Source organism: Rhinolophus hipposideros, assembly GCF_964194185.1.
Source record: "Rhinolophus hipposideros genome assembly, chromosome: 25".
NCBI lineage: Eukaryota > Metazoa > Chordata > Mammalia > Chiroptera > Rhinolophidae > Rhinolophus > Rhinolophus hipposideros.
The window spans coordinates 1,620,588-1,635,141 of record NC_138071.1 but is presented as its reverse complement, the minus strand read 5'-3'; the positions used below and the strand labels follow the sequence as shown (position 1 = coordinate 1,635,141).

Below are 14,554 nucleotides of genomic sequence, written 5' to 3'. Positions count from 1 at the left end.
AAGATGTGGTACATTTGATGTGTGATCAAAAGATAAGGTGAATGTTTAAATAAAAAACGTTGTTACAGTAAAAGACACATTGCCATTCATCTCCCTCAAAATACTCCCCCTCGCTTCAAACACACTTATCCCATTGTTCTTGCCACTTTCTGAAGCAGTTCTGGAAGTCCTCTTTCGTGAGTGTCTTTAGTTGCACTGTCATGGTTGCCTTGGTGTCCTGAATCATTTTGACTTTGGGGAAGAGTCAGAAGTTGCATGATGCCAGATCTAATGAATAATGTGAATGAGGACAGACCGTAATGTTTTAATTTGACAGAAATTGATGTATCAGAAGCGATGTGTGACACAGTGCATTGTCATGAGGGAGGATGATTTATGGCACACTTTAAAACACACCTTCTCTTAACTGTAGCTCACACACAACTGACTACCAAACAAGTTGAAACTTATCACACCCTGTTACTAAGGTTTGACACACCACTTTCTGTATTAAAGATCCCTGCCTTTTCGTTGGATGGCACTCGGCAGCAATATTCACTGTATTTTGTGATAACGTCTTGTAAAATAAATTCGATTTATGAAGAGATACCACTAAAAGTGAAAAGGCAAGTCACATAATTGGAGAAATAGTACACACAGAGACATGTAAACATGTATTTATGACAAAAGACTCATATTCATATCTATCTATCATCTATCTATTATCTAGCTATCTGATTTGAACAGTCAGTTCACCAGAGTAGATATCCAAATGGCCAAAAAGTAAGAAGATGTTTATCTTTATTAGAATTAGGAAAACTTAAGTAAGAACCATAGTAAGATACCATCATACAACTATGAGAGTGACAAATAAAACTACTGTCAATAGTAAGTGTTTGCAAGGATATGAAGCAGCTCAAACTCTTATACAGTATTTATTGTTTGGGAGCGTATATTTGTTACACCACTTTGAAAACTAATAGTATGTATTAAAGCTGAATGTATACATAGCTTATGATCCAGCACCCTTGAGCATAAACTCACAGAAATGCGTATACCTCTGCACCGAATGACAAGAATGTCATTGCATAACTGTTTTTAGTGGTTCACATCTAAACAAACCAAATATTTCTTTCAACAGTAGAATGGATAATAAGTTCTGATCTATTCATAAAATAAAATATTACATAGCAAAGAGAATGGATGAATCTCACAAACACTATATTAAGCAAAAGAAGCCAGATACCAAAGGGTTGGTTTCATTTAAATTAAGTTTAAAAACCAGAAAAACTAATCAGTGATGATAGAAGTCAAGACAGCGGTTATCTTTGAGAGGTAGCTACTGGGAATCGGTTTGAGATGAATTTCTGGCTGGAGTACTGGTGATTTGTTTTTGAAACCAGTTTGTGGTAAAACAGCTACGTTCATTTTAGGAAAAATTCAGTGAGCTGTACATTTACAATTTGTGAATTTTTTTCTATGTATGTAATACTTTAAGTTTTTCCTCAGTTGACAAAAATTTTTATGATGACTTTGGTTAAGATAGTAAGCTTTCGTAGGAATGTCAAATGCTTCTGGAAAAAAAAACCCAAAATACTAAAACTGATATACATTAGATTGTGGCACAAAATAATAAAGAACTTTTCATTAACTTTTTCAAAAGTGTACGTGCTGTTTTATGAAACACTCAGTATGCCGTCTCTGGATTTCTCCAAGGTAAAGACAGAAGTGTTCCTATTAATAAATGCTAAAGGGAATCTTTAAGGATGATATTTGGAAAAATTGACTTTCAAAGAGCTTTCCACCTCTAGGACAACATAATTGTAATGTTATAATGAACAAATATAAACTCCCAAATGGGGTATACCAATCAATTTGCCAAACACTGTTCATCAGTGAGCAAATCATTTAAACTTTCAAGCTGATTCCACTTGAATGAACATATATTTCTCACTTCCTTATATTTTTGACAACATTTTGTTATAGGATTTAAATAATTATATAACTAAGCTATAGAGTTAAGCAAGAGATTATGCCTAAATTTTTTTTCTATTTTTAAAAAAATATATAAAATACTCTAAAAATTGTTGACTGCTCTGTTAGTAAAAGACTATTTGCCATGGGGAAGTTTAGAATGATGCTAAATATATCTGTTCACTGAACCAGGAGTGGCTTATGAAAAATTAAGCAAGTTCTATTTATTTCTCAGCTAAATAGTCAGGTTCAATATGTATAATGTGCGTAATGTTCATATAAATCTCATCATGTATTTTTCATGTTACGTAGCAAAGAGATTTTTATGCTGGATACTGATTTAGTTTGGGCTGGACTTTAGTTGCATAAAAGGGAGAGACTGGCACATATCCTACTTTTAATTTATAGGACTAAGTCCTCCTGATTGTCAAATAATTATTTATGGATATTAATAATTCCTGAATTTTTGGTTCAGGGACCTAAAACAAAAATTTTGTATACTCAACACAGTAAAATGTAGACATGAACAAATTTAACATATAATTTTAGATAATTTTCAGACCCTTTGTTTTCTACCCACATACCCCGCAGGGTCCATGTATCACAGGTTACAAGCTCTTGACCTGGTAAACAAATGTAATTGAGACAACTAAGTACTACTGACAATGTTGCTGGCCTTACAATAGTACTAAACACTATCAGGCATCCTACCCTGCATGGCAAATTCAGTTTAAGAGTATTTAAGTCATTGCAGGGGCATCAAGTATTTGTCATCACCCAAATCTGTGTCAAGAATTACATAAATCATGTACAAAATCTTTGAAACTTTGGGAGAAATCCATAGTTAATGCTGAAGTTTTGCATATATTAACTAACCCAAATGACAGAAGACCTTTAAAAAAAGTGAGTCACACATATTACAATAGTAGCCCGTGAGTAGATTGAAAAAAAAAGTAGTCCTGCATGCTTATTTATGTAAGATCCCATAATAAAATCCCAGAAATTCTTGATTTTCCAGAATCAGATCTTATTTCCTTCCATGCTCTGTGTTGTTTTATCCAATAATAAATCATTCATTGAATTCAGTGACAACAAGGAAGGACTGGTATGGAGTGGAGAAGGCAAAAGTTTTCCTGTGATCTGAACTCATGGTGACTCAGTGTAAAGAAAATACATGACTCATAAAGTGAATCTGAAACAACTAGTGCAATTCTTTCTTCTGCGCTTATCTGGATGTCACACACATTGGCACTTACACCGTGTTTACTATGGAAAATATTTTCCTGAACAAAGAACAGTGTTCTGCTTAACAAAATATTTTGGAAAATGGATAATTTATATATATCACACGTGAAGAGTAACATTGTAATAATTAGAAGTTACTTCAGAATCTTACATTATAAACATTGATTTTTACTATATTGCAGAGTACAGCAATAGTAATAACAAGGATATTTAATAGAATACTAGGAAGATGATGGCATATGTTAAATTCATTCATTCGTCTACCACCCACCTGCTCATCTATTCAATCATCCATCCATCCACCCATCCATCCATCCATGCCTCCATGCCTCCATCCATTCATCCACTTTACGTACTGTGGGATGTATGGGACTACAATGTCACACTAAATGAATACTGTTTCTCAAGGAACTTTCACACACAAAAAATATAGGAAAAATACACAATGACTATACTGGATGATGGGATTTTAAAAAATTTATTGATATATAACATTGTGCAAGTTTAAGGTTTACAACATGCTGATTTGATACATGTATATATTGCAATATGATTGCCATTATAATGTTAACTAATACCTCTATCGCATCACATAATTTAGATGATGGGATTTTAATTGATATTTTTTTCTTGTAAATTTTTAACCGTTATAATTATAACTTATATTTATATATTTTTATTGTTTTGAAAGCTTTCCATGTATAAACTCATTTGATCCTGTAACGAGCCTGCAGGTAGGAACTGTTAGTATTCCTAATGTATAGACGGGGAAATGAAAATTACAGAAAGGCTAAATAATTACCTAAAGTTACTTAGCTAATAAATAGAAGCATAATAAATGAGCATATGTAGGACATCTCCAGACACTCTCTTCTCAAAACCCCTAGCTATATTGTCTCTCAGTAATGGAAGTATGTTAATCAACAATATAGCAATATTATCGTGAGAAAAATAACAATAATAATATACACCACTTTTATCATTTATGTCCACTTGTCACTATTGGCTCTAGTTTAATCCTTATAAAAACTTAATGACTTAAGCAGTACTGTGCTCCATTTATAGAATGAAAAATGAGGCACAGAGTAGTTAAATATCTTGCTCAAGATCAAACAGCTTCTTAGAACACCAGCAGGCATTTGAACCAGGTCTATTTGATTCCAAAATTCTTACTTTATTAAACTTCCTCCATTTAAATATGTTAAATGAAATAAATTTTGTGTCTGGAAAATATGATGAACATGTTCAAAAGTGAATTTATTATTATAGAAATAGAAATTTATAGAATTTATAGAATTTATTTATTGTAGAAATGTACACTTGAAACCTATATAATGTTATTAACAAATGTTACCCAATAAATTAAACAAATAAATAAGAATCCAAATAAACATTTAAAATTTAAGTATTGGAAATTATAACTTAAAATATTAGGTTAACATTTAAAATACACTTGATAATTCACACCAATATAATTGGAAAAACCTTAATTTTTTTCCAATTCTTAATTTTTATGTTTTTCTTAATTGTGTACAACAGCTAGGCTAGGGCTATTATGGACGCTTAGAGTATTTCCTAGCTGATGCCCTCACCTACTGTGACAATGGGGCATGGAAAATGAGCAGAGCATTTTTGGTTAGCATTCTAACATGAGAGCTCCTGTAATTAAACAGTCAATAAAATTAACAAAGTAAATAGCAGTCACAAGAACCAGTATTTTGTAGGATTTGTAGTCTGAACTTCTTTAAAAAGGGATGAAAGGGCCCTGACCACAGATAACAGAATTCACAAAGCTGTCTATGAAATAAGAGTACAATTTCAACACAATACAATTTTAATACAAGAAAAGGGAGAATATGGGAAGAACCCCTGAAGCCAACCTTACAAGGATAATTCCCAAGATTTCCCAAGATCAATGACTAAGGCTATTAGGGAAAGAAAATGAGCTATATCATGATACAGAGTTTCTCTTGTTGCCTATCTCTCCACTGGAGGCCAGTCTATTGAGAATAGATTATGTATTTTATATTTAACTTTGTAGCCGTAGGATCTAATACAGTACCTGGCACAGAGAAGGAAGTCAGTAAATGTTTGCTTCACAAATAAATGGCAACTTTCGTAACACAACGCTTGAGTGTTTGCAGATTCCCCGGTTTTGAGGAGATCTTAAATAATAAATATCCAGAAATGTATACAATGATTTCTATGATACAGTTTCTTAATGATAAACATGACTCCAGAATTTAGACGTGCTGACTCCTAATGCAGTGTGCTTCATATATTTTTTAATGTCAAAATGCACATACTGTGAGCATTTTTTATAGACAATCTTTATTCTTTGTTAATGACTGTTGCATATTTTTACATAGCTGACACCACATTGTATAATAGTTTTGCATCCTGCATTAAAAATTCTTACTTCATTTAAATTTCTTGGTAAAAATTAGAAAAAAATATAAGTAGAGTTGCTGTGTAATATTATATTAGAGCATGTTTTTATAGGTCAATTAAAATTTACTAAGATATTATCAGGTGATATCTGTCTTTGAGAAGTTTATAATATATTTTCCCCCTAGGGCTAATACTGGAATCATCTACAACAAAGATGAGAATCCAGTTGACCATATATATTTCAATTTTCTTACAAGTAAAATGAAGGAATCAGCCCTGATGCTTGCTTGCTAAGTTCTCTGAGAGCTCTAGATTTCTGTACATATATACTTATATGCCTTAATTTGTTGATCAGAGGAGGTAAAAGCACATGATACAATTCATATAAAATAAACATTTGATGCTTGAGTATTATAGTTGTTTTTCTTTTGTAAATTAAGCAGAAGAATCTGGATGCTCCCTTTGGTGGCAAACGCTTCTGCTATAACACGACCAGTGACTTACATTGGATCATTCATCTCTCTGGAATAAATGACATATCCCTTTAAAAATTTACTTTCATCTGGCAAAATTTCCATTTTCCATTGATTTATCTGTGTACGAGGTACGACCAAACAACACAATGAATGTTTAAATTAAAATAATGTATTACAGTAAAAGACATTGCCATCAATCCCCCTCAAAATACTCCTCCTCACTTCAAACACACTTATCCCATCATTCTTGCCACTTTCTGAAGCAGTTCTGGAAGTCCTCTTTTGTGATTGTCTTTAGTTGCGCTGTCATGGCTGCCTTGATGTTCTGAATCATTTTGACTTCGGGGAAGAACCAGAAGTCACATGATGCCGGATCCGGTGAATAAGGTGGATGAGGACACACCGTAATATTCTTATTTGACAAAAATTGCCATACTGGAAGTGATGAGTGACATGGAGCCTTTCCATTGTGATCACAAAATACAGTGAGTGCTGCTGCCGAGTGCCATCCAACAGAATGGCAGGGATCTTCAATACGGGAAGTAGCACATGGAATCTTAGTAACGGTGTGTGCAAGTTTCAACTTATTCGGCACAGTCAGTCGGGTGTGAGCTACAGTTGAGAGAAGGTGTGTTTTAAAGCGTGCCATAAATCATCCTCCCTCATGACAATGCTCCGTGTCACATGTCACTTCTGGTATATGGCAATTTCTGTCAAATAAAAACATTATGTTGCGTCCTCATCCACCTTATTCACTGGATCTGGCATTGAACGACTTCTGGCTCTTCCCCAAAGTCAAAATGATTCAGGACATCAAGGCAGCCACGACAGCGCAACTAAAGACACTCACAAAAGAGGAGTTCCAGAACTTCTTTAGAAAGTGGCAAGAATGATGGGATAAGTGTGGGGGAGTATTTTGAGAGTGTCTTTTTTTCTAATATATATATGTTTAATTTAAACATTCACTGTATTGTTTGATCACACCTCGTATTCTCTACTGGTAGATATAAACTTTTCAGAGGATTTTTTTTCCAATGATTGGCATCTGATGAACAAATATGTGTCTCAAAATATATTTGAAGTATTGTCCTTTAACTAATAGTCCTTTAAAATACTAAGTATCAGTATTAGTTCTAAAGGGATCACATAACTCATTTTTATAACTTAAATGAGTAATTCCCAAATAGGAGTATAGCAGAGTCGCTGAGGGAGAGAGAGGGCAGTGTAAGATATTATATTTACTAATGGGGGCATAAGTTTAAAAAGGTTGAGCTACTCTGTCACAAATAAAATTATTTGGACACCTCTGGAGAACTTTCATCAAGTGGAAAAAAAGAAAGTTCACAAAAGTTAATTGATTAAAAAATAAACTAAATCTAGAACAAGTAAATTTTAATGACTGTTTTTCAAAGAATGATTAATTTGTTAATTATTAATTCTAAAACTGAAAGTATAGATGGTATAATATGAAGAATACTAGACTAAAATCAGAATAGAGCTGAGTTCAAGTCCCAGGTTTGTTATTAATTGATGGGGTCTTTCATTGTGATGGATTCCAATTTTCTTTCGGGCAAATTAAGGGGCCAGTCTAGTTGATTGCTAACTGCCTTAAAGTTATGCTACTCTATAAATCTACTAATTTTTTATGCCATTTTTATAAAGAATTTTATAGCTTCCATATCAAAAAATCACATAGCACATAAAGAATGATAGCTACAATTCTTTCTAACTAGAGCATAAGTCCCTGACTCTACATCCCACAGACTAGCAGATCATGCATCTTGATGAATCTATATACTAGAATCACTCATGGAGCATCATTAACCTGGAAGCTCTTATTCAGTAGATGGGATAGTGCACCTGAGCCCATGTAGTCTGAACATCTCTCTCAGTGATTTTTATATGTATCCCGGGTTAAGAATCACTGTTCCAGGTTCTCTTTGACAAAATGTTTCTTGAGTTGATGTTGCAGACAAAGACTTATGCCAAAATGGAAACAAATTCAAAGTTATAATTAATTACACAAAAGTTCAGTTCTTTCTTAGCCTTCTATGGATGAACTCGGTATTTCTTATTTATGACTTCCACAGGGTCAGTGTGGGGACAGAGCCAGGAGTGCAGTTTCCAGGCTCTCGGCCTCACTTGAAAAGGAGCTGGCTCAGGTAGAAAATGGCCATCAACTGTGATTGGATGGCCATCGGCTGTGACTAGTTGGCCGTCAGCTGTAACCAGTGAGCCATTGGCCACTAATATAACTGCTGTGGCTTTGCTAGCAGAAAATGGGGGCTAGCAAGAAGATGGTGGCTGAGCCTGCAAGCGGCGCAGTGAGGGTTGAGAATTGTGTGGCTCCTGTTTCCTGTGTCTCCAACCCAGCCGCCAGCGAGACTATAGTGGTATGACTCCTCTATCTATGGCTCCATGGGTGTTCCTTTTTGGCCTCACCATGTCCTGCGTTCCTATGTGGGGAACGGGAGCAGAGACCCTGCAGGAGACCCTGCATGACAGTTAGAGCTTACAAATCTTAGACATTTGAACTTTTTTTGCTGTAACAATAAAAGGGCAGGTAATAGAAAACTCATTTGGCATTGTTTGCTCCACCAAATCCACTCAGCACTCTGGTGATCCTTCCCCACCCTCCTCTCTGCTCCAGGAGACTGACCTGAATGAATTGTAACAGTCTCCATAGCCTCAGGACAATGGTGGCCAGAGCAGGACATCGGAAGAAAGAAAAGTGAATTCAGTATACTTTGCCCCTGGATCATTCCTGGCAAGGTCATCCTCAGCTGGCTGTTTCCCTTGATCCTCTGCAGCTGGTAAGCAGTTTATGGCACTCTGCTTTCAAGTTCTGATAATTGCTCCCCTTCATCATCCCTTGAGAAATGGTAACAGCTCTTAGGCACCTGGCCCCCAGTTTGCTGCACTAGCCCATCTGGCTTTTCTGCATTTACACTTTATAAATAGACTCTTGTAAATAAGCCCGCCTGGAGTTACCTCATTTTGAATATGCCATCTAGTTCCTATTTACTGGGTCCTGATTGGTACCATCTTTTACATTAAAGGTAACTTTGAGAATCTTTGAGTAATAGGAAAAAAAAGTAATGTGCGCAACCTTGAGCTGTAGTTTATAAAACAAAACTAACTAACTAAAAACCAAGACAACAACAGCAAACTCTGATAAAAACAGTATACCTAAGCACTTGAGGAGGAGTGTGGTAAAAGTCATGTTAAAATGGAGGTAGTAGTGGACGTGGAAAATGGGATGTTGGTCTGATCTGTGATATGCAAAAGAAGCAAGGCGATGTGAATTTTAACTAAATATGAACACCAGTCACAAGGCTGGTAGGGTTTCTTCACAGAGATGTTTGATCTGTGATATTGCATTTATCTGGGGGCAGCTCATTAACAGAATAATATAGGCAAGCTGGAAGGAGTTCATAGAGGACTAACAAAATGGTAAAAAGCACTGAGGATTGACATGTGAGAAGAGATTAAAAAGATGAAATTACTCTGCTTTAGCTAAGTGGTGACTTAGAGGGAACATGTCAACCATCTACAATTACGTGAAGGTTAGAAATGCCAAAAGATAGGCAGTGATTACCACAAATCAAGGGAGTCATGCTCTGTGTACAGGACAAATTAAGGAGGGGAAAGTTTAGCTCAAATAATAGGACCATTTTCTAATGTAGAGCTATTTTGTGTCTTGTAAAGCTAAGTGTTACATATTATAAAGCCTTTGAAAAAGACAAAAATGAAACAAATTACAAATCATTACTTAATATTATATGTGTGGATTCTCTATACTATGTTTACCTGTCAATCATCTACCTATTGGTGTATCTTAGAAAATCGGCCTTTCACAAACACATATAGAAATAAAAATAATGATTGCTACTATACTACAGGTTTTGTACTAGAAATTTAACAGGCATTTTATCTAATTGTTAAAATTCCATGTTAACAATTAAGGAAACTGAGAAAATTTGGCAACATTCTAAAGGTCACTCAGCTAGTAAGTTCCAGATCCAGGAGAGGAACGCAGAGGTAATTCCTCTGTTGTAACCCCTGGATAGTTAAATTACATTAGTACATTATTATATCTGTAAATTTTCATTATTCCATTATTTACATGACTGTAGGTATTATTTACTAATTCTATTAAGTATTTTGTTACTAATTCCCTTGAATACCTAACAATATATTTTAGGTACCTTGGAATATGGCTACTCATGGCTCATGGTTATTACATTTGCAAGGGATAGCCATTTCCACAGCCATTTCCCATGCTTGGAAAATTCATTCTGGCTGAGGGAATGAATGGATGAGGGAAAGCCTAAATAATTTCATCTTCTTATTCTAAACACTACTCATTTTTAAATTTGAAAAATAATTTCTTTATCCGCTATTTTATGTACTTCAAATTATCCAATAAGTTGTGATGTATTTACAAAGCTGTAATTTTAAAGAAATTATGCTATTGGGTTGTCTTTAAAAAAATTAATCACCTCTCAAACTTAATTTAATTCATTTGAGTTGAATCTAAATTGAAAGACAATCTTGCTTACAGCTAACATTTCAAACAGTACAGAAGATTATGAAGTGAAGTGAATGAGTATCTCTTCCCTACAACTTTCAACCTCTGTGTTTGAGATAGCCACTGCTAATAGTTTCTTTTGTCTTTCCAGGAATTTTCTATGCATATATCTGTGCACACCTTTTTTATTTTACTTTGCCATTTGTCTTGGTTATCTTTCCATATCAACACATAAAGTACTCCTTTATTTTTTTAATGACTGTAAACATTGTATGATATGGGTGTAATATTATTTATTCAGTTCCCTATTGATGGATATTTAAATAGTTTGTAGAATTTTAAAAATAATTCTGACATTTATCTTTGCATACTTATCCCATACTGTTAGGGCAGATTTTTAGCTGTAGTGCTTCCAGGTCAAAGCCTATGTGTATTTAAATTTTTTATATGTTTTTACATTCACACACACACACACACACACACACACACACACACGAGTGTAAACAGGAGGCTCACACTTTAAAACTCACACTGAACTCCAAGATGTTACGGTATCAACTTCTGCTATGTAGGTGTAAAATGGCCATTTGCCACAAACATTTTATTCTAGATAAATATTTTACTGCTGGGCCAGTCTCACTATTGCTCATTTATATTTTCAAGTCAATAACACATTACTTGTGCGTATTTTTCCATGACTTAATTAAAATAAATCTACTAATGTTTAACATAATGGATTTGACTAATTATGTGTTTCAGGCTTTGGTTCACACTGTCTTCCACCTAGAAAATTCACCTCACTTCCACTCTGCATGTCTATGTGTTACCTGCCCATCGTGGTTTATTTCAAATGTTACCTTCTCCATCTAAAGCATGTTTCCTTCTTCAGAACTCCCAGCACTTCTATTTAACCCTTTTACAGTTTACGTTTTACATGGTCAGTTGCTGATAGATGAGAGCTATTATTATTATTAGGCACAGGATGTTTCCAGTTCCAGGAATCGTCTTCTTCTCTCCTGCTGCACTTGCCTGCTCCAACGGGGTGGCAAACTGCACATTTAGTATTCTGATACTACTGTTATTTTATTTTAAAATCAATGGTCCAAGTTTTTATTTTTTAATACCAACTGGTTAAAGTAATATTTTTATTCTTAAGTTTTCAGATTTTCTAACACCGCAAAACATGATTTAAAATGTCTCTTTGGAACTCAGCTCAAAAACACATTAAACCTGAGAGTTAAATCTGAAACATACTGGTGAGAGTACCACGGATGCTATCATGTTAAAGGCCTTTGGAGGCCAGCTCGCATAGTTTACACGCCACGGACCTATTTATAGAGCTGACTCCTTGCAATGTCAACAGTAACGTTATACTTATTTTAGCCTCCGTATCTCAAGTATCAGCCTCTAGCAATTGTACAGTTCTCCTTTATTTGATATCAGAAAGCCCAATGGAGCCTTCTGAAGAACCTAGTCAGATCGACAAAGATAACTTTTTAGAAGTTCCTCATTTATCTGATTCCCTTTCTGAAGATGAAGACGTTAAAGCTAACTTCAAGCCTGGCTTCTCCCCTCAGCCTAGAAGACGGGGTTCTGATTCTTCTGAAGACGTGTATCTGGACACTCCATCTTTTGGTGTGAGAAGAGTTTCCTTTGCTGACGCCTTTGGATTCAATCTTGTATCTGTCAAAGAATTTGATTGCTGGGATTTACCGAGTACTTCAACCAATTTTGACATAAGAAAGGACATTTTCCACCCAGAAGATTATGTTTTATCTCCACTATTTGACTTACCTTCTTCCAAAGAAGATCTTATGCAACAACTTCAAATACGGAAAGCGATCCTGGAGTCAGCCGAGTGTCTTCCTGGGTCTACATGTATGAAGGGCATTATTCGAGTTTTAAATGTTTCTTTTGAGAAGTTAGTATATGTGAGAATGTCCTTAGATGACTGGCAGACACATTATGACATTTTAGCAGAATATGTCCCGAATTCTTGTGATGGCGAAACTGACCAATTCTCCTTTAAGATTTCATTGGTTCCTCCTTATCAAAAAGATGGCAGCAAAGTTGAGTTTTGTATACGTTATGAAACTTCTGTTGGTACATTTTGGTCAAATAATAATGGCACAAATTATATATTGCTTTGTCAAAAGAAAGAACAAGAGCCGAAGTCTGTAAAACCTCGGGAAGAAGTTCCTAATAGACAAATAAGAGGCTGCTTAAAGGTAAAATCAAGGTGAGGATATATCTTACATTCTTTACTCTTCATAATCTTAAAGTTTTTTAACGCTGTTCTTTATTTCATGTGCTGTAAGAGACAGCCATTCTGTTTAAAATATACTGCTTGTGATGTATGAAACAGTGCTGCTAGGCCTTGCCAAGGTCAATGCTATTCAAGTAACAGCACTGTGTTAGCTCTCCTCCACATAGAAGGAAAAACATGGTGTAACGTACTAACAGGTGGGAGTACAACGCTTGCTGAATGAGTATAATAAACTGCTTAAGTTCAAACCGTGGAATCTACATTCTTAACATGTAAAACTATTTACTTTGCCATTTAAAGTATATTTATTTTCAGCAGTTTTTAAATGTCTTTGCTATACTTCAAAACATGTCTGATTAACATAAAATTGTGTCTCAATGTACCTAGTGTTCAGAAATTCTTAGACTTCCCCAAACGCTGCAACAAACTTTTACTGACTGACTGAGTCATACATGGATGTTTGGAGTGCTAGATGTTAAGTTAGTCAGAAGAACTGTGACTTTGATGGTAACTATATGGTATCATGACTTGAATGATAACTATAACTAAGGGAAAGACATAAGCATCTGACTGATGTATGAGTTACAGGTAAACTATATAATATAAATAAATACAACCAAATGTAATCTGGAACACAAAGTAGTGTAACTTAGTAAATGGAGCAGAATAAAAAAAAATGACCTAAATAGAAACGAGGATATTCAGCTTTATAGATTAGAGATTTGGGATATGACCCCTCATTAGTAACCCTGCTCTCCTGTTAATATGAAAAATGAAGAAAACTGGCATTCAGATCTCTCTATTGCAGAGTTGCCTGATTTCCATGACACTAGGTTAGTGGATAAAACATCTGGGAGAACCCAAGTCCCTCCTGCTTCTCAATGCTCACCTAACCACAGGCAAATGTTTGATTATTCTCTGGATTGTCTGCCCTGCCACTAAGCACAAAGATTCTAGTAACTGCACCAGAAATAGTATAATATGATGAAAAGGAGTCAAGACACCCAGCTTCTGAGCACAATTAAATACTAACCTAAGGAATGACATTTGGGAAATTTTTAACTTTGTGCTTTAATGCCTTGCTCTATTATATGGCAATAAATAATAACTACTAAATGTGCAATTCTAACACATTAATGAACTAAATATAATATAGGTGGAAGAAAGTCAATCATATAAAATATTTCTATTTTCATTATCCTGTAAAATCATTTGAAAGATTGGTTTACTTAACTTCGTGTATTATGCCAACTTTCTAAATCCAAAGAAAACTCTCTCAGATTGTAACTGAGGCTGTTAAGAGAAATAATATAATCGTAATCTCTACATGTGTTAAAATGGTAGTCTAGATGTTTATGAAATTACTCAGCAGCATGATAACTAGATAGACAAAATAAGTGCAACGCTATTAAACAAACTGATTTATATGGCACATAAACATACACATTACTTTACAAACAAGATCTTCATCATGAACATCTATTAAACATGTTGCAACTTGCTCTATTTTAGAGGAAAGCAAAATTTAGAAAAGGCACAACCTCATTATCAAAGAGCTCATAAAAGAAGCAGTATTTAACTCGGGATTTTTCTGCAAGTTAAAGATGCAGTTTTAAAATTACAAGCAATCGTACTGAACTGTGCTATAGATAGGGGATTCCTTTGATGGACCAAAGTTGACCCGATATCAAG

At 34.7% G+C, this 14,554-nt stretch overlaps 1 protein-coding gene across 3 annotated transcripts in view; it reads left to right on the top strand.

Moving 5' to 3' along the window:
• The first annotated feature begins 11,960 nt into the window (after positions 1-11,960).
• The window catches only part of PPP1R3A (protein phosphatase 1 regulatory subunit 3A), a 48,831-nt gene continuing 46,237 nt past the window's right edge, over positions 11,961-14,554 (top strand). The window contains exons 1-2 of one of the 3 annotated variants that reach the window (XM_081038137.1): positions 12,008-12,665; positions 12,753-12,835. In XM_081038137.1, the coding sequence (XP_080894263.1) occupies positions 12,048-12,665; positions 12,753-12,835 (701 nt within the window). In that variant the 5' untranslated portion in view covers positions 12,008-12,047. Of the gene's footprint in view, positions 12,836-14,554 lie in introns of all 3 variants that reach the window. The other 2 variants (XM_081038138.1, XM_081038136.1) reach the window with 2 other exon arrangements.